Here is a 20,052-nt window from a genome sequence, read left to right on the forward strand (position 1 = left end):
TACACTTTTAATCCTGGATCCAGCATAGATGCTGTCACATAAGACAACAGAGACCTGACCAGAGAGTATTGTTTTTATCCATCGCTTTAAATTTTGTTATATGAAAGCCCTCTTCATAGACCTCAATCTGAAAACACTATGTTTGAGTATAATTATTGTGACCACCATGAATACACACTAACACTACCTATTTACCACTGACATTTTTTGAGGGTTAATTCAAATCAATTATAGTTTTCTTACTTTAACTTCTTGTGTCGCCTCCCAGTATTTGTCATGTTTTTTCAGGTTGTCAAGACAAACTGGGGGCTTGTCCGAGATATGAACATGGGACCTCTCGCGTCTAATACAGTTTTTGGGGAAGGAAGGGTACTATCAAAGGTTCTGTAAGAATTTTATTTCTGTGGGTACGCCTCTCACTGATTTGTTAAAGACACGTGTTAAATATGTATGTCTCCTGTTTGTCAGCAGGCTTTCTGGAACATCAAGGCCGTTTCATGTAGTGTTCCTTTGCTGGCCATGCCCTGTGTGGAGAAGCCATTCAAGCTGCAGGTGGATGCCAGTCATGTTGGGACAGGTGCAGAGAGTTAACACAAATAAATTATGGTTTCTTTGCTTTAACTTCTTGTGTCACCTTCCATTATTTGTCATGGTTTTTCAGCCAGTCAAGACATTACTCATCAGACAGGGTTTGTCACTACCCTTTCTGTCAAACTTTACTTAAATACATAACTGTTTCAATGAATGAACACTGTATCAGCAACAGGCAGTACAGTCTTTTAATGGGTCCATGGTCCTGCTTTCCTCCCTGTGTGTCCATCCTCCAGGGTCTGTTTTGTAAAGTTTTAGACATAGAGGGATTAGGACCACCACAGCGGTCTTGAAGTTGCCCAAAAAACTTCTCCTCATCACAAATACTTTAGTTTGCATTCAGGGTCCAGTGCTGCCAGTGGAGTCAACTGGGAGAGTCACGGCCCATTGATATTTGAGCAGTACACTTGAAATTCATGCTTGACATGGTGCTGATGCAACTTCATGATGCTGTGTGTGTGGCAGCAGCCGGCAGTGACTTCAGCAGCGGGCTAAAGATCATCTCAGTTGTAGCCCTTTTTGCAGTCTTGCTGTCACGGTGCCTGGTTCAGCTTCAACGCAAAACTGTTAAAACTCAAACTTTTCACGAAATAGATCTAGAGTTTCTGAAGAATGTAGCGAGTGAGGAAACTTTATGGCATACAGTACCCGTTAAAAGTTTGGACACATTATATTATTTAATTTAATGGGAATGGGAAAGTGTTTTGACTCATACTGTATATCTGAATGCCTTGTGCAGTCAAATAATGGGCACCTGTGCAATACAGAATATTGCTATCAAATACTATGACTATGCAATAAATTCAACTTTGTCTCAGGAGGTGTTGAAGCCACTTTATGGTAATTTCTGCCACTATACCCTATTGTGTAGTTATTTAAATATCCCACTAAGTGTCATTTAGTCAGTTTTGGTTACAGTCCCTAGATGACCTTTTTTCTACAAAGTTTTCCAAGTTGCATAATTTTGTGTTTCAAGTGTTTAAAAGTATCTGACTGGCAATATGCAGCAACTCTGTGGCCTTGTTTTTTACCCCTAAGTTGTCTAATGAGGTCTTTAAAAAGTCACTTTAGTAGTACAAGTTAGTACTACAGGCTACTAATGGTCATTAAAGTAGATTTGACCAGTTTTAGGCTGAAAAATGAGTTTAGGGATTTGCATTGTGATACTTTGAAACAGCAAAGATCATCATGTATTGAGAAAAAGTTAAAGCAAAAATATATTTTAATATTAAAATTAACATGAAATGTAAAAGAAAGAAAATAGACAATTTACAGAGTAAAACATTTCTTAAGGTGGGTGTTTTTTCTCCTGGAATTAGGGCTGGTGACCTCTGCATTTGTAAAATCCTGGCTATAGTCTTGTGGCGAGACAAAATTGCCTTGGACATATGGCTTGCCCAATATTTGGAATCTGATGCAAACTACATAAGTGATAGTTTTTAAAAATTATTTTGCCACTGAAGCATTAATTAATGTCCAATGCCCCAAGAGGAGGAGTGCTGAGGTTTAGGTAAAAAATAGGTTTGTTAAACATATTTTCAAAATATGAGGAGAAAGATATTTGACAGACTGATCTAATGTGAGGAGAATCTCAATAAATTAAAACGGACTATTTAAAAGTGTGTCCTACTTTATTTAAATTATTTGATTTTAGTTGTGCGTAAGAAATTAAGATTGAGATTATGAACTGATACTCAGTGTTAAAATTAACCGGGACAACAGGTGAGTAATGAACCCATCAGACAGATTTTATTAAATCTAATCCAGTGACATGATCAACTTTTTGAGCTACTCGTATGAAATGTATTAACTCTGGGCTCACGTTTTCATGTGACACAAGGCAGTGAAATACCACCGACACTGTCACACAGTTGAATGTTTATCAAATTGAATTATTTCCAAAATGATTTCACACTTCTCTACATTGCTGGTGGCAGGACTTGGCATTTCCTGCCCAATATGCAAATATGTACAGAGAACTGATGCATTTCGGTTAAAAAAGCAAAACAAAACAAAAAAAAAAAGCCAGTCTGCAGCAATGCTTCCAGCTTGGCCAGGTAACCATCAAACACTACCTGTGATCACTCACCAATGGGAAGCTGGTGAGGGATCATGTCCCTCATCATGCAACAGCAACACACCCTTTTGGTTCATGTTGCCTGTGTGGAGCTGTGGGATACAGCATTTACATCTGTGTGGAATATGCCTCCCAGGTAAGGATCCTTTCAGTGACAAGAGCAGCTGGTGACTCATGTCAAAGGGAGCTCGTTCCCATGCTAACAATTGGCAGCAACAAGGCCATATAGAGGCATCCATTCCAAAATGACAGAAAAGGGTTAAAAGGTAAACATTGGAAAAAAGGGTTAATGTGTCCTGAGGGTTTTCTTTTAAGATCAACTTTCTCACTTACTTATCTTCTTTGCCCCAGCTGGGAGATAAGGCTGCGATTACACACCATCACTGAACCCTTCCTTGTGTTTTGGCCTGTGGTTTGCCCCATGAGAGACCCATCTCTTCGAGTTCCATCATCACTGTCCTTTTTCAGGTGGTTTTCAGTCTGCCTCGCCCTCTCCTCCCAGTCAGGGTCAATCTCAAGGCAACTGGGGGTCTTCACACTGGGCGTCCTCAGGATATGACTGAGCCTTTGTAACCTGTGTAGCTTTTTTTTGAAGGGACATGTTCATGCTGTGTGTCTTCTTATACAGTTCTTTATTTAAGATTTTGTCAGGCCAGTAGATATTGCAGATTTTAGGTAAGCAGCTAGTGTGGAAAACAGTGTATACAAATAACAATTAATGATTCATACAGGCTCATCCAGTAAAATCAATCTCGAGTAAACATTATTTTTTTGGTAAAGGAAGTAAACTTCAGCTACAAAATAGGATTCTGAAATTGAGCTAAACAACAAAGTACCAGTTTGACAACTGGGCAAGCAGATGCTAAAGTAATATCGACTGATTGCACCCACCCCACCTTTTTCAAAGTAAACACACAAATCCACAGAAAGCTGTCTCATAATAAGGAATTGTGCTTTTGAACAGTTTATTTATCACATTAAAATCATTACAACTGAAGGCATACAGTATTCTTCCAATGTAAGATTGGGAAGTGATGAAAGTGGGTACTTTGAAGCTGAAATGTCACATTCCAGTGAAATGTCCTCATTAGAGATTTGAAACTGGCATTTTGTCTATATTAGATACAAACAACTGACACAATACCACACAAAATTACAATTTAATCCAAGCCAATAAAGTAGCCCTACAGTCAGTGTTTCTCTGCGAAGCTTATGTTTAAATCTAGTTGAGACCATGCCAGAGAGGTGTTGACCCAATTCAATGGTTATTTGGAGGCTTATTAGACTGTATTACACTGTATAGTGTTTATTTCTTCTACTTCTTCACAGACATGACAAAAAAATTGAGTAAAGCAGACAAGGTGGGAACAGAGAAAGGTTTCTTTTTTATAACTTCTTAACCGTGAATTTATAGGAAAGAGAATCCCCGCCAAAGGTGTGGAAAATTTAAATTTTCCCCATGAAAGAAAGCCAGCATCAGATTTCCTCATTTAAAATGTACTAACTCTCTAAATGTAAATTCTTCACTTTTTGCTAAAAACACTGGCAGTTGCTGTATTTGCTGATTCGTGTCATGTTGTCAGTTGTATGGCAGTTACACACAGTGTGGTAGCATGGGTGCTACTTTTCAAAGTGACAAGAGTAGACAAGACACCTCCTATCAGAATCCGTGTCCATTATGAAATGAAGGAAAAAATATTAAAGAAATGTACAAACTTTAAATCTGTTCAGATTTTGTTTGCAAACCTAAAACAACTTTTCTAATTGTCAAAAATTTAAATAACATCTTCCTTCCATCATTTATTGATACATTGTTGTACTTCTATAGTCTTTTACAAATGTTTCTTTTTCAGTAGTTCATACAAAAATAGCAAGAACAAGATATACATATCAATTGGCTTTGTGCATAAAATACCGCTGATTTTGGCCTCAGGTGCACATGACGATGAAGACATGTCTTCTTAACTGTTCATGTAATTTCCAGGGAAGCTTTGACTGCACATAAAGAGAGGGTCCATGGAGGCCACTTTGGCAGCGATAAAAGAATGTATACAGTGGAGGACCGCAGTTAGATTAGCAAACTCTAGCTCCTGGAAAATACAAATGAAGGACAGAGACACACATCAATAAATGACTTCATTTCTAAACTTAAGATCTCTTTAAAAAAAAAAAAAAAATGTAGTTAGCTTCATCATACATTTTATCCACTAGATGGAGATACATTTGCCTGTTAACTGTATGTAGTATGTACTCACTTATACCAATGAGTATGTACTAACTAATACCAATGGTTGCTGCAAGCTACAAAATAGTCCCACTTCAATTTATTATGTCAATATATATCTTTAATTTTGAAGAACTTATTACCTTCATTTCTATTTGATTGCTTTCAGCGTTCTTGAACAGAAGTTTTACCCTGGTTTTCCCATCATCAGAGGAGCCTTTAAGTTGAGAGAACTTGTATCGCCACAGTACCGTCTACAAGGAAAGCAAAGGATTATAAAACACAGCACAGGGATTTCAATAATGAGCACATTTAAATACCATGTCTTACTACAGAGACTTGCATGATCAAGAACTGACATTTTAATGTGCAATAGTACTTAGAGGAAATGTATAATTTATAACAAAAGCACATTACTACTCTGGAAATGAGTGCTGTAACATTCCTGTACTGATTCAATGAACATAAAAACTAGTCACTGTAGAGATGACTCAACACTTACTGTTGAAAGGCTGCTAAAATAATCTCATAATATACCTTAAATAACAATAGAATACCATCCACTATAAAACAGTAATCACCAATTATTCTGGAAAGTGAAAAATTAGGAACATTTGAGCGGCTTTCATATATTTTTTGTGAAGTGTGGCAATTTCAGAAATACTTAATATACATTTTCAAATACATTGAAAACGTAACATCAGAAGCATCAGGGCAAAGACAGTGTGTCAGTACAGTAGATAAAGATATCAAACTGCAGTCTAAGGGGCTATTAGGGTAAGAACAACACGGAACCAACATATCAACAAAAACTTTACCTTTGAGGTGCCTTCTGAGCAAGTGAAGCCTGATCCAAAATCTATGGTGAAGCACAGTACATTCCCCTGGCTGCTGCACATGTAGCTTTTAGACTGATGAGAGAGAATTTATATCCATTAACACTGTTATTGAAAGAATGTATTTAGTGTAGATAGCAGAAACAAACATCACATTACATATCATTAGTATGGTTGCGCTGCATATAAATAAATCATGGCTCATATTTTTTCATTTGTGGCAGTAAATGCAGTCCACTCTTACTAGCAGATTTCATTTATAACTAATATAGTATTCATCACGCATCTCAATGTTAGCCCTCATTTACTGTCATTTTTAAGATCACAGTGAATAGGCTTTTCTCCCTACAGACTTTGACTTGTCATGGCAGTGAAAAATGCAGGTGTAACTAATATCATTAAGATGGCTCCGTTCAATTTAGTTGTGTCAGTAAGCCACAGTGTACAACAGCAGGACCTCAGAACTGGCAAACCACAATGAAATGCAGTCTTGATTAAAGGGGAACTGCGCTGTTTTTACACATCAAAGGGATTACAGGTCTTGGGGAGTACTGGTGCATATGTGGAAAGAAAGTTGATAAAAGCCTTTTGTGTACACAGCAAGGATGCTGTCAACTGTGGCCTCAAAATAATTAGATATGTTTAATGAGACTAGAATAAAACACAACAACTAAACTAAAATTTTACAAAGACTAGAAGAAACTAACTCAAAATCAAATACACTGGCCCGTAAAATCTTAACCCCACAAACAAAGAGCGTTTCATGGTTTTGCCCTATTGGATCATTTATATAGCAATCACAAGTTATGGGCAAAGTCAAATTATTGTGTCAGTGTTGGATTTTGTTTTCCAACAGAAAATGTTAAACTGAAATGGTGGCAGTGTAAACTGTTCATCAATAACATGTCCAATAATGTAGCCAATACACTTGGCCAAGTATGATCTTGATGTCATCTTTTCCTCTATTGTCCCTTTGGTGTTGAAATATTATAAAGCATCAGAAATCATAGTTTGGTACCCATAAATAACAAATTAAAGGCCGTTAACTGATACCAAGTTCTAGGATTTCTGGATATTGATGTTCACAATGTTACCATCTGCCTCTTACTCCTCTAATTAAGAATCCACAACATGTAGACTTTCTAATTTTCATTTTAATTAGTTTTAGTAGCAAATGCAGACATACAGTACAGCTTGCTGATCAGTCATAGATTTAATGATATGGCTACTTTATGTGTCATTTTTACTGCCTGGATATCAAAAGGAAGAAACAATGTGAGAACCAATTTTATAAAGAGCAATCAGTGTAATCAAATTTCCATCCACTGCCTCATCAAGCTCCCAGAGTAAGAACAACTTGGTCTATTATGAAACAATATTGTGTCATGTGAATCCTCACATACAGCTTTGGGTGCTTTTAAAATGATTGTTATATACTCACAGTATTACTTTGCTGATATGTACACTCTGTATGTGGCTGGTTCTTGTTAAGTGTCCGTATGACACGTGATGCTTGGAAGATTTGATAAGAACAAATCAGATTTTTTTTTTTAATCTTGCATGAGTTGCTGGCAAAAGCAGCATCCTGTGTAGCTTCCTGATAATGTCAAGGCACACAACATAGGAAAGCCATTTTGGAAGCCATGAATCTTTAACATTCATTTTGCTGCTGCAACACAAACAAGCATGTGTCTCACAATACTTTTCACAGGTCTTTTGAAAGCACTGATGTGTAAAGCTTTCCAGTCTCTCAGGAGCAATATCTTTCTGAAGCCTTTTCTTGCCACATGACTTAATTTGTGTGTTGTGTCGTCCACTCAGTTGGAATACCAAGAAGTGCAACTGCTCAGATTTTATTTATGTTATATTTTTTTCTCTCACTTGAGAACACAGCAGGGACATGGTGATTTTAATTATAGAGTGCAGTGTGCAGTGAATGTGGCATGGGATTGCACAGTCCTTTTTGCTGGAAGTGTTTTCTGCTCACAGACCTCAGCCCCCCCTTGTCTTTAGTGGTGTCGTGAATTCAGCTGTGACGGGGATAAGAAACAGTGGAAGGCCAGCCTTTAAGTTCTTGCTGTCATCCAATGTAAGACTGTGTTGTGACAGGGTGAGCAGTGACTACACTTCTCTAATTGGAAGGGATTTTTCTGTGGGAATTAGCAACATGGAATGCAACATGAAATATATTTTAAAGAAAATCTCCTTAGCTAAGTCTGACAAAAGTAAGGGCATGAGAGGAATGTTATAAAACCGAGGACAGGTGTAAAGGAAGAACTTGTAAGTGCGCATGTGTGTTATAAGGACTCTGGGATTTTACACCTGCAGTCACATTCTTTGAAATCAGCAACAGAGACTGCAAAGTCCGGAGTAACTTATCAAGCTGAAAGGTACCATTTCACTGACCACTTCTGGTTAAGAACTTCCAATCCCTCACACCTCTGATCTCACCCTGCATCACTACTGGGTGTGATTCAGAGGGGTCAGAGGTCATTTCTGTTACATCTGTTAATGCACCCAACAGTGATGTCAGGGTGTACTGTGGCAAGGGACGAACTACAACCACTGGAGGTCAGCCAAAGGCTTTCAGCTGGTGTTAAGTTTCTCTTTAAAGTTACATCTAACTATATACATAAATAACCTGATTTCATCCATAGATACATTGTGTAAAAATCAATTGGTTGGGTTGGTGTGAAATCTTCCTCATCCTGCCCAATGCTGTCAATCAAATGCTTGCTTTTTGAGTGTGTGCAGTATTACAACTCATGAGTTACCTGGGCTGGACTTTTTCTGACCTGTTGATACAATGAAATGTAAAGTGTCTATTTCTGTATTTAACAAAAACTTTGCAATTCAAATCGTTTTTTTTATTGCTGAATACAGTGGAATTGATGCCAGTATTATTTGATTGCAAGAAACGTAACAGAAGCAGCAAATGGAGACGTGCCAAGTTGTGCCACCTTAAGGTAAAGAAAGTAATAGATGCTACAATTTTGATAGAGAAAGAGAGAGCAGAATGAACTGCAGCAAAGGTCCCTCGGTGGAATCAAACCACGGACGCTGTGATTATGTGACATGCGCGGTAACCACTCGACTACCAAAGGGCTACATGTAAGAACTGTTAACCCATCCTCCTTGTAACATTGAGAGAGGTATCAAGCTCCTCATATAATTATATGCATAACAACTATTAAGGAATTGTTAGGGAAAGGCAACTAAATCTTTGCGTAAGAATAAAGAATGTGGTTTTGGTTAATAAAACAAGGAAAAAGTTGATCTGTGGCAGGATTCAAACTCTCTCACATGAAACTCAGACGTGCTACACATCCATCCACTGTCCTGACCGCCATACCAATTACTTTGTGCCTCACTACAAAAAAGGCATATTACTTCCAGCTTTGTACAAAACACTCTCATTGGATGTAATGTGATGTGAAGATTTGACTAATGTGGGCAAAATTACTTGGCTTACTGGGTTGGAAAATGTTACGGTTTACTTGGTTGATATTTACATAATTTTCTTACAGTAACATCTGTTTATCAGTTATCTGCAGTGCAGAATATCACAAGGAAAAAACAGGATATCACAAAATTGCACTGCATGTGTGTATGCCACTTTAGCTACTAGGATAAAAATGGATAAAAATGAAAAATGACACAACTGGACTGCTTGCTGTGAAGTAAAAGACCCTATCAATGCCATGTTGTCTTTCATCATCTCCAAAAAAAAAGAGAGCAAAAAGAGAAGAGCAACATGGGAGGATAAGAGAAGTATATAGATAGATAGATATACTTAGATAGATATACTTTATTGATCCCAAGCTGGGAAATTACAGTAGGACAACTTTTGTCAGTTGTACCCACTACTTCTACTCCATCATCAATGTATATTTAGTGCCTACATCCCATCAATTTGAAGGTTAGCCCTAGTTGGTCTGTGCTGACTGTTCCTCAGAAGCCATAGGAAGTTAGCCTAATTGGCCGGAGAACAGAGAATCACAAGCAAATTTAAATCCTTCATCCCTTTCATTGGTTTCTCATGGGATAGTGTCCCACATTTGCATCACTGAAAAAATGTTTACATTATCATATTTCATACTGTTTGCTTTTATAGTTATAGGGAAGATGCAACCCTGACTACATAAGAAGTGTGAAGAACATTATTAAACACTGTTTTCGATTACTGGTGTTGGTCAATCAGTGGTTTGCCTGTATTTACAATACACAAGTCATTCTAACATATCCAGAAGTCATATTTTGACACACTAGACTGCAATCAGACTTCCTTAAATTAAATCTGGAATCAAAACATTTGCCAACACATTTAAACCACATGCAAAGGGTAGTTTGACATCAGACGTTGCTGCAGATGGGTATCAGTCTGCTCACTCTGCATTTCACACTGTTCATGTCACTTGCAACTTGGCAGTTGGCACAGACATACAGAGTGGATTCAGCCCCATTTGCTGGCTAAGAGTTAACTATGTGACTGCAGCATCAAACACCCCTGCATATATAATTACCCTTTGAAGCTAATGTTGCCTAGTGCAGCAGAGGAGTTCTGCATTGTGATTTGATATTGTTACAGTAATGAGAAGGAAGTTAATGTGCCCTTTCTTCATCTAGCCCGCAGCCTTTAACCTCAAAACACCCCAAGTTAATGCATGGACATGTCCATGTTGGCACCAGTAACCAATGTTGGTAAGTTAACATGATCTAAACCCTCAACTCCAACCTCTTTGACTTGCTTCTACTTTCCTCAGCTGTGTACAGGATTCCTATCTCTCTTTATCATCCTGCTGTGCTGGTTCCATTTACAGTATTATGTAGCACAAGGTGCCAAGAGGAAACAAGACCTGGACAATCTAATTAATGTCCAGCTTCTGAATAGTCCACTGCCAAGTTAACAATCTAATCTTAATATGGCATTACTTATTATGGTACCTTTCACCAACAAATCATCTGCCATTAACATTCCCATTAATGATAACATACTAGACTGAATTTTTTTATGAAAGCTTGGCAAGTGTCTGGCAGTCAAGATGTGCTCAGCAGCAAAATCCAAAATTGCAAATGCAAATGAGAATGAAAGTTGAAGTTGAAAGTTTCATTGTCATTCATGCATTTAGCCTTATGACTATAAAGGTCTCTTACACTTATTACCATACATCTTCAGTCCACTGTTCTATGCAACTATTATGGGAATGCATTAACTGTATCTTGAGCCCTGCTCTTCTTATTTACTGATTATTTGCCTGTCAAACATTCTGTTCTTGTACGGCACATAATGCAGTTTACAATGATAAGCACATAAGACTTACCATGCAAACTTATTTTTTTAAACAATTGGTAATTCAGTTTAGATTTGAAGCAGACCTATAATTTGAAGCCAACAACCCTTTAGTTTCCTGGCAGAAATGACAACTGTACCCGTCAGATTTGATCAGTTGTCTACAAAACAAGATTGCTAATTAAGCTTAAATTGACATTATCACGAGTTACTGGTCCGTAAAATATTGAAATACAGAAACAGGTGACGTTATCTTATGTCTGATAGCATCCACAACCTTTCACTTGAGGAAGCACAAAACAATGAGCTTGTCGTGGACATTTTAATTATTTTACATAACCTGTAATCCCATAAACAAATGTAGAAAACTGATATTATGCAAACTCTTGGCCTCGGAAGTAACATTAGCTTACCACTGTAGGTAGTAAGATTGCAGTTCATGTTAGAACAAATATATGCTTATGTGTTTTCATTTCAGGTTGTTTTTTTTTTTGGAAAGGCTACAAAACAAGATACAACCTTCCAGACTCTTTGAATGCCAAGTGTCACTCTAGGCAAGACAGTCTGGCCTCATGCCTGATGCGTCAACATGTGGAGATCCAAAGCTTGACAAACCTGCCGTGCCTAGTTACGGTTGTAAAGCTACCATTGAACTATCGCAGTTAAGTAAATTGTGGTGATTTTTTTATTTTCATAATATGGATGCCTCATACAGCAGATCTGTTAATCCATTTTTTTTAACTACGGATTTTGCAAAGCATGTAATTGAACTTTTCCAAAAAAATCATTATCCTCTTGAACTGGTAATCAGCTGGAGGCTTCCCATTGACAACAATTTATGTACCAACAACAGATGTCACCATCCATCATAATTTTTGTATATTTTCACTGTTACTGTTATAGTTCAACAGTGCTGCATTTTAATCTCTTCTATATTACTGACAATGTAACACTCCGCTACATCAAAGTAGCTTTCATTGCTATGATAAGTCTATGGAAACATAAATTATATGTTGAAGGCCTCTCATGAGTCCTGTGCTGTGGGAAACTGTTTGAGATCATTTTTCTAAATGACTGCATATAGAGTATTAACAAAGCATTGTGAAATGCCCCATCATAAAATCAGTATACAACCCTGGTTCGTTTGTGCCATAGCGCTTATGAAAATCACAGTATACACTGCTTAGCCACAAGCAGCCTTGAACAGGGAAATACAACGTGTTCTGATTTTGTAAGTGTAGCTACTAAGTCAACACATGAATTAAATATTTTGTTCAGTGACTCTTCTTGTTATAATGACAGTGCGCTACTGCACTGTGTTGTGGTCACAGGTGGAATATTTTCAGTTAACATTGTTCTCACTCACAGCATGCACGTGAACTAGAAACTGCCTTTTATTTTTTTATATTTTTGAGCAGTGATAGTGATAATAATTACTGGGTAATTATTTTTTTCTCATACAAGTTGAAGAAATACCTTACTTCCCTTTGAAAAGCTTTAGGAAAAGGCTATGTGCAGCTCACTGATGAGGATGTTAACCCAATGTAAATTTGCATATTCACCCATTTTATCCTTACCCTTGAAGCTTTTTCTAGGACACTACAGACTATAATGGAATGTAAACAATTACAATATCTAATCTGGTATCTCCATCTTTGAGCTTTACCTTAGATTTTTACCTGATATTTACCTGATCTCAGTGCAGAGTTACACAGCTCCCTAAATTCAGCGATGCACAGAATAAACTTTTCCACCATTCCTCACTACAATAACATTGTCGCCACAACAACTTCCACCCCAAGTCAATGTCACAATTCCATTGGAGATGTGTTGTGAAGGTCTGCATGCCGTCAGAGTTCAATTAGTGGAACCTTCAGTTGGACTTGACCATGCTCTAAACAATGTTGCCTTTGGTGTGAAGTCCCTGTAAATTCTAGTGCAATGTCTATCTCAGTTGGGTTGCAGCTTTCAGTGACCATGGTTACAATGTGTTTTCCACCCATTGTCATCAGGAGGCAGCAATGAGGCCATTACACATTTGAAAAGTAATCTGGACAAGCCACATTGAGATGAGATTTATGTTTTAAAAAAAAGTTTTTTCCAACTGTATGTTTCAGTTTTTTTTTTACAAAGATGAGGACAAACTGACTGGTTGGGTAAATGTTAGGTTAAATTCCTCACCTCTGACACAGAGCAGTGCACAGCTGCTTCCCTAAACTTTTCAGTGAAACTTAGGACTGTCCCCCACTTAGTGGATGAGATGTAGCAAGGCCTTCCTTGATGTTAAAGATTGTATTTATTAAGGGGATTTCTGTTGTACTTGTTTCGCCACTTTGACACTCTGGAAGGCACCACTCCCATTGATGACTAACGCATCATGGAATGAAGATAATCCAATCAGACCATCATCAAAGCAGCAATACATTAACAGTAAGTTCTCAGATGGAATAGAGATTTATCAACTAACTACACAAAGAAACTCATTTGCTAACATCAGTCAGACAATCTGAGCACTGGTGTAAAAAAAATAAATAAATAAATTTAAAAAACACATCAAAACCCAAAATGTTGCACACCAGAAAAAGGCAGCAACGGTAAACCAAGTGTCAGAGATATTATTAATTTCATTTATATGCTTTTAGTTCAATAGTAAAAGTTGATTTAGTGTATTTATTAAAACATACAGGTCCCCCCTTCATTTCTAAGCCCTAGGAATTAGTATCGGCAGAATTAACTGGAGAATGTAATTGAGTCTGCTGGAAGTATGATTCTAAACTCACAGTGACCACATGAGCCCACTGAACATAAAGGGATTATACATGGCTCCCAAGACTTTTAGATTGATGCTTTTTGCTAAACAGCTAGTGTCCTGTGCCAGAGACAACCATGCTGTCTATTTGTATAACACTAACATATACTGTTAAAAAGGACAACTGGTAAAATTAAAAAGGCCATTTAATTATAACTTGCTCCCATGATGACCCGGAAAGGATTTCATTTTGCTGGTGATTCAAATATCTTCTGACAGGTGCTCTGCTTTGTAATATTTATAAATGTCCCTACTTAAGGGTCCTGAGCACCGAAGCCCTGAGGCTTCATAACGTTTTTAGCCTTTATCTTTGGTTGGCTGCACTTGAGGGGTGAAAGGGTGCGGATGGGGTAAAACTATAAAAGGCACCGCTGGCCATTTCATGAAGAGTTTGACCTGACATGTGGCATACTTTCTTAATTCCTGACTATTATGTGTGATTGTGGGTACATGTAAACTTCCACGGCTCAATGGATGAGAAGCAGATGATATTACACACAGAGACGTAATTCCTTGGAGTGACCTGAGTTGTGTTTTCATCAAGGAAAAATAATTGTATTTATGATTAAGCTTATTTACAGTGGATACCCAATGTAAATTTGTAATTGTACAATTATTTTTATGTATAATGGGGCTTTTCCATTATACAGTTCTAGCACTTTTGCTTCCCATTAGGGATAGTATCTGGTACTTTTTAAGTACCTGCTCTGCCGAGGTTCCAAGCGAGCTGAGCTGATACTAAAATGTGACATCAACAGACTGCCGGCCACTGATTGGTCAGAGAGTGTCGTCACTGGAAGAGTCATGAGCTCGACGTCCCACACAAGAATCAAACCCAGCATTTTTAAATACCGGCAACAGTGTTACAGCGATTCGTTTCTCTTCTCTTGCTTTGTTTGTGGCAAAAAGCCACATACAGCAACAAGTACACCATTGCCTCGATGTCCTCCATTGTTTATATGTTTGTGTCGTGTATAAACAAAGTCACAGCAGTTTTGCGCAGCCGTGCTATGACGACCCCGCCCACGTTGAGGAGGTACTATGAAGTCATGGAAAACGACGTGCCTGGCACCAAACTGAGCCGAGCTAGAACTGTATAATGGAAAAGCGCCATATATGAACATTTCTAGAGAACTTGTCAATCTACAGACGTGTTGCAAAATTGACTAAAAGGGGAGTTGCAGTAGTTCAAGTTGGATGAAATTAATGCATGAGTAATGATCTCACGCTCGGTTTGAAGTAAAATGTGTGTTGGTTAAGTAATATTCCTCAGATAGAAAAAAGCTTTGGAGTTAGTCCTAGATTGGTATCTGACTGTGTTGAATGTGACACAAACACACAGGCAAAAGCAGCTTTATACTGTAGTAGATAGGTTTCTTTTCAGGGAGTTGTTATGTCTTGTTATACATTGAATTTATTAAGTTGAACTTCTTTTTATAGGTGGGTTGTAAACGGTTTTCCATAGCCTTTTATTGTTTTCGATATTGGTAGAACTCTTCAGCGGCTTTCTTTCTATAATAGAAACTTTAATGGCATCCAATAGTATATGACTTTATAGATCCACAAGGCAGAAGTTGACATTAAATATTATATAATTCAGATATAACTCTGTGTATTGTATTAGAGCAATTACTTTTTAACAGCCCTCTAACCAGTCTTGATTAGTCTACATAGATAGATGTTTGGGGGCTTTCTACATTTATCTTGGATGATGGAGCTGATAATGTTTGACATTAAATGCCTATTTGTAGGCATTGGATGAAATGTTAAGTAAACTATTGTGTAAAAAAAAAGGACAGCATGTAACTGTCTTTCAGAGTATCTAGTACAAAAGGACAGAAACAGTTTATTATTGATTCAATAATTCATGCTTGACTGAGAGCAGGGCTGAGCTAGAGCAGAGAGGTCACAGCAGACAAGATGAAGCTTTGTATTCACACAAAATCAGACAATGTAGCACCTTTGTACAGGGTTGTGCTGATTTGTGGGGGTGTTTGTGCTTTAGAACATAACAACTGTGAAACAATTAAACTAATTAAATTCATCTGAGTCACTGCTTTGTTTGTATCAGGGTCGCTTGCTCTCGTCATTCAATCTGTAGGTCACTAAAGCTGCAATGTTGACAAAGCCTAGAAACTTTTATTATGATAATACAAAAACAATAAATAAAATAAAATAACCATATGTGCAATAGACTACATCAAGATAAGTATTTGTCACATTCAATGATGTTTTAAATTATGCGTCCTTCACTTTGTGACATGCAGTCACATATTGTGTCTCTCTCCTGGTAAAATCTTATGCTTTTCACAATCCTTTAGCTTTGTGCTTTGTTCTCAAGTTTGGGATTAACAAATCAAATTTCTTAAAATATTCAATTCCGATATTGTGAATTTGTCACATTTTAAGAGGAAGTGCGTCTCTGCCTCTACCTCACCTGTTATACAGTGACCACAGACTCTTTTCACAGTCAGTAGCTATGACTTCCTTTCTCTATGGCTAGACTGTGGACACCCAGGGCCCCATCTTGCACCCGGCGCACAGCGGATGGCGGGCGCGACGCATGTGTCTTCGATAGTTTCAGACCGACACAGTTGTCACTTTCCCGTCCTGCGCCCACGTTTTCTAAATAGCAAATGCACTTGCTCCTGTCTGTGCGCCCATGGGCGTGTTGGTCTCAAAATGAGGTGTGGCCAGGTGCATTGGTGGCGCGTTGCTATTTTAAGGCAGAGAAAAGCGACTGACCAACAAAAATCAGGTCTGAAGTCACTGGGGCATATTTCAGTGTTATTTTAAGGGCGCATTATCAAGATTTTAATAGGTGGGTGCACAATGAACGTACACTCTGCCTGTTACACACACAGGGACAGGCAGCAGCACACAAAAATAAAAAGTAAAATAAAAGTATTACATCAACATATTAAAAAATAGATGTTATATTGGATAGTCATAATGTTTATCAGATTTAATTAATTGTAAAAATAACAGATTAAATGACAATGAGCCTTCCACTACTGTGTATTTTGTTTGGGAAGGGGGGGGGGGGGGGGGGGGTGTTTCTGCACCTTCTGGAGAGTGCTGCAGCGGACAGTCTTCACAACTGTATAAAAGGTTAACATGATTAAAACAGTTTTTGAACAATATTTAACACATATTCTTGAGATGACATTGATCAGGTTTAGATACTTTCAACAATTAAAACCCTGCTGAGTTAACTTGTTACTCCATGACTGAACAAAACGATTTAAAAGAGAACTAAAACTGTAATTAAAAGATAAATAAACAAAAACAAAGCCCCCGGTGTCTGTGTGGTGTGCAGCTGAGTCTCGAAAATATGTAGCAAAAAGTGAGTTGTTGGTGTTTTTGTGGAAAATGGATCTCAGATCCCATGTCTGCTTCTGGAGGAAAGCCGCTCCGCTGCCACGTGGTGATTTTATCAACAAGAAAAGCATTTGAACATCATGTATTAATCTGTTAATGAATGTGGGTGATTCTCACAGTGTCTGTTATCCACAGCTGTTTATACTGTAGGATATGTTTGATAAATGTGCAGCCTCTGAGATGCTGCACAGAACGCAGTGCCATTATGCACAGCCGCTCACTGTTTATTAAATCAGCTGATGACACCAGGTTGCTACAGTATAACCACACACACCCTTACACATTCATCAGACTGGTCGCTTATATCTCCATATTCTTCCTTTTTATGAATGACACGTCGGGTTAGCAGCTCATCAGCCAACTTTCTTTTCAGCAAAAGTAACTCATGTGTTATGCTCGAAATGCATTGCTTGACAAATGCGCCATTAAAATACCAATCGGCAAAAGTGACGGCACTCCTGGCTTTTAAAGGGAATGGGAGATAACATTGATTGGTTTACCGCGTGTTACGCCCAAAACACACCTATGATTAATGAAGGGACTTAATTCCAACCCTTTTGGACCATTCACCCTGGCGCATACATCATTTTACCGTCGTTAAAATAGCAAAAGTCGATTTTGACATGTCCCAAAGGAACTTGTGCCAGAGAGCGAAGAGATCTGTAGTTCTGTTGCTATGTTTTACTCCACACTTATTACTGACATACACTGACTTAACTGGACCATAATGTTTCCCTTTAGACCAATCTGGAGAATTTTATAACATACTGATGAAATAGGATCCCAGCTCAAAAACTATACGTGATTGAAGAACGAAAGTGAACAACTGAAGCAGGGCTTAATTTGTTTCTGTTCATGATTGAGAATGTTAGATGAAATTTGCTCATATAGTTTTTAAAAAATTATTTTCCAAATATTACGATTTTGTAGGGTCTGGTTGTCGTTTTTGTTGTTCAAGCTGTTCCATCTCTCCCCGAACTGATTTTGATCAATGGACTCCTTAATATCTGTTATTTTCTGATCATGATGCTTTTTTCTTGTCTTATTATCTGTTTGCATTCTCTCAGCGTTTCAGCATAATCTTGCCGCAGGTCTGTGTTTTGTGACTGACAGTTGGTTGGACTGACGTATTGTTTTTTTCTTTCATTGATTTTTCATCATTCATTCATCATTTTTACAGTCCTTGCCATAGCACTCTTGCTTTTTCAGTGTCTAAAAGTTCAGCTGTTCTGAGCGAGACCTGATTTAATGGCTGATTTATAATAATATATGATTTATTTTTGCAACAGCCATGTTTAATTGATTTGGTTGAAACTATACAGAGAGAAATGTGTTAATCATACCAGTGAATTCAGGTGAAGTCATAACATTTTAAATCTAACTTCACCATCAGGAGTCCAATTATATGGCTTATTTATTTTATGTAATTTACAAGGCTCAGCTTCTGTTATTTTCTTATGTGCAGTTGGCTTTATACATACATTTATCTGGCAATGATCTGATAATAAGGTCTGTGGTCTGACAGCGAATGTACTGATGAGGGAGGGGTACAGGTCAGTGATGGCGTAGTCGACTACACTAGTCTCAAGAGCTGAAGTCCCCCAAGAATCCTCAAGAATCCCGTTTCACCCTGCCATTAAACATATAAGGGCTGACAAATATTCAATAGCTCTTTCCCCATTTTGTTCACATCATAGTCTTGACTGTGTCTGTGGCTGGTGTTGGTGTTGAGGTGTAGAGAGGGCTATCTGAAGATGTGGCTGTTACCAGCAGGACCCACTATGTCAGGCTCACATCCTGTTCAAGCCACACATATGCACAGATCATTATCACATTTTGCAATATTTTTGTTTGACTTAAGCTAGATGTGTGTCTTGCTTTTTAAATTATTTTTAGATGAGATGATAAGTCCTCTTTATACCACACAATAACGCCACCTGAATCTTTACTGAGGCATATGTATGTATTTTTGTTTGAGGGATGGTAGTAATATCTGTCTATAGTTTGAGGGACAATGGGTGTCTATGTTGTCTCGTCACCATGTTTCTAATAACACAACAATACCTTAATTTTTAATGATAGATATGAATTCTCTGCTTTTCCGTCCAAAAGCCGAGAAGTACAGACCCTGAATCTTCCATGAACTAACAGATACAGATTTCATTAACAATTAATTACAAACATGGATCATATATAATGGCAAATACAATGGTATGTTTAATTTTAAATTCGAAGCAATAGTGATTAAATACAAAAAGTACAGAGTACAATTGGGAACTAAATAGCAGGCAACAGCCTATATATTTTTTTTGTTGTTGTTTCACCTCTCTGATGTTGGAATGGTTGCCCCCTACCTATACATAGGTAGGCTGCATCCTAAGTGGGTGGCAAGGCTTAAACCATGTACAGTAAGGCTGTATTTCTGCATAGTACGCTGCTCGAAATGTCGGTTCTCTAGGTCTGGCACCATTGCCTGCATGAATTATAGCGAGTGGGGTTATGACGGTTTGGGCTCCAGTTGGCTGGGCTCTAGCAGGCTGGGCTATGGTAGGCTGGGTTCTCATTGGCTGGACTCTGGCAGGCTGGGCTGATAGAAGTCTCTTTTCCCTTGGCCAGTATGGTGTGTGCTGGCGTCCATTGTTGAGCTGTAGTGGTTCTGTGGTGGACTGTAGGCCTGGGGGCCTCTTTGTTGACTGTTGTCCTTTTCAGGTCCACAGCAAACATCTAGACATGATCCCAGACCAGGTGGACGTGGTCATACAGTGGTTCATATGTCAGAGTGGGGTGATGGACAATGTTAACAATGTTTAGTATTGCACACTCGTAAGTGATCACTGTGTTTAT

The 20,052-nt window shown here is 38.0% G+C and overlaps 1 protein-coding gene across 1 annotated transcript in view; it reads right to left on the bottom strand.

Moving 5' to 3' along the window:
* Window positions 1–4,629: 4,629 nt before the first annotated feature.
* Window positions 4,630–20,052, bottom strand: part of sntg2 (syntrophin, gamma 2) — an 81,313-nt gene continuing 65,890 nt past the window's right edge. Inside the window, exons 15-17 of the mRNA XM_062440682.1 lie at window positions 5,711–5,803; window positions 5,036–5,146; window positions 4,630–4,758 (exon numbers count right to left, since the gene is read on the bottom strand). Coding sequence (XP_062296666.1) covers window positions 4,630–4,758; window positions 5,036–5,146; window positions 5,711–5,803 — 333 coding nt within the window. The remainder of the gene's footprint in view (window positions 4,759–5,035; window positions 5,147–5,710; window positions 5,804–20,052) is intronic.

The sequence above is a fragment of the Scomber scombrus genome, chromosome 19, assembly GCF_963691925.1.
Source record: "Scomber scombrus chromosome 19, fScoSco1.1, whole genome shotgun sequence".
In the NCBI taxonomy this organism is placed as follows: domain Eukaryota; kingdom Metazoa; phylum Chordata; class Actinopteri; order Scombriformes; family Scombridae; genus Scomber; species Scomber scombrus.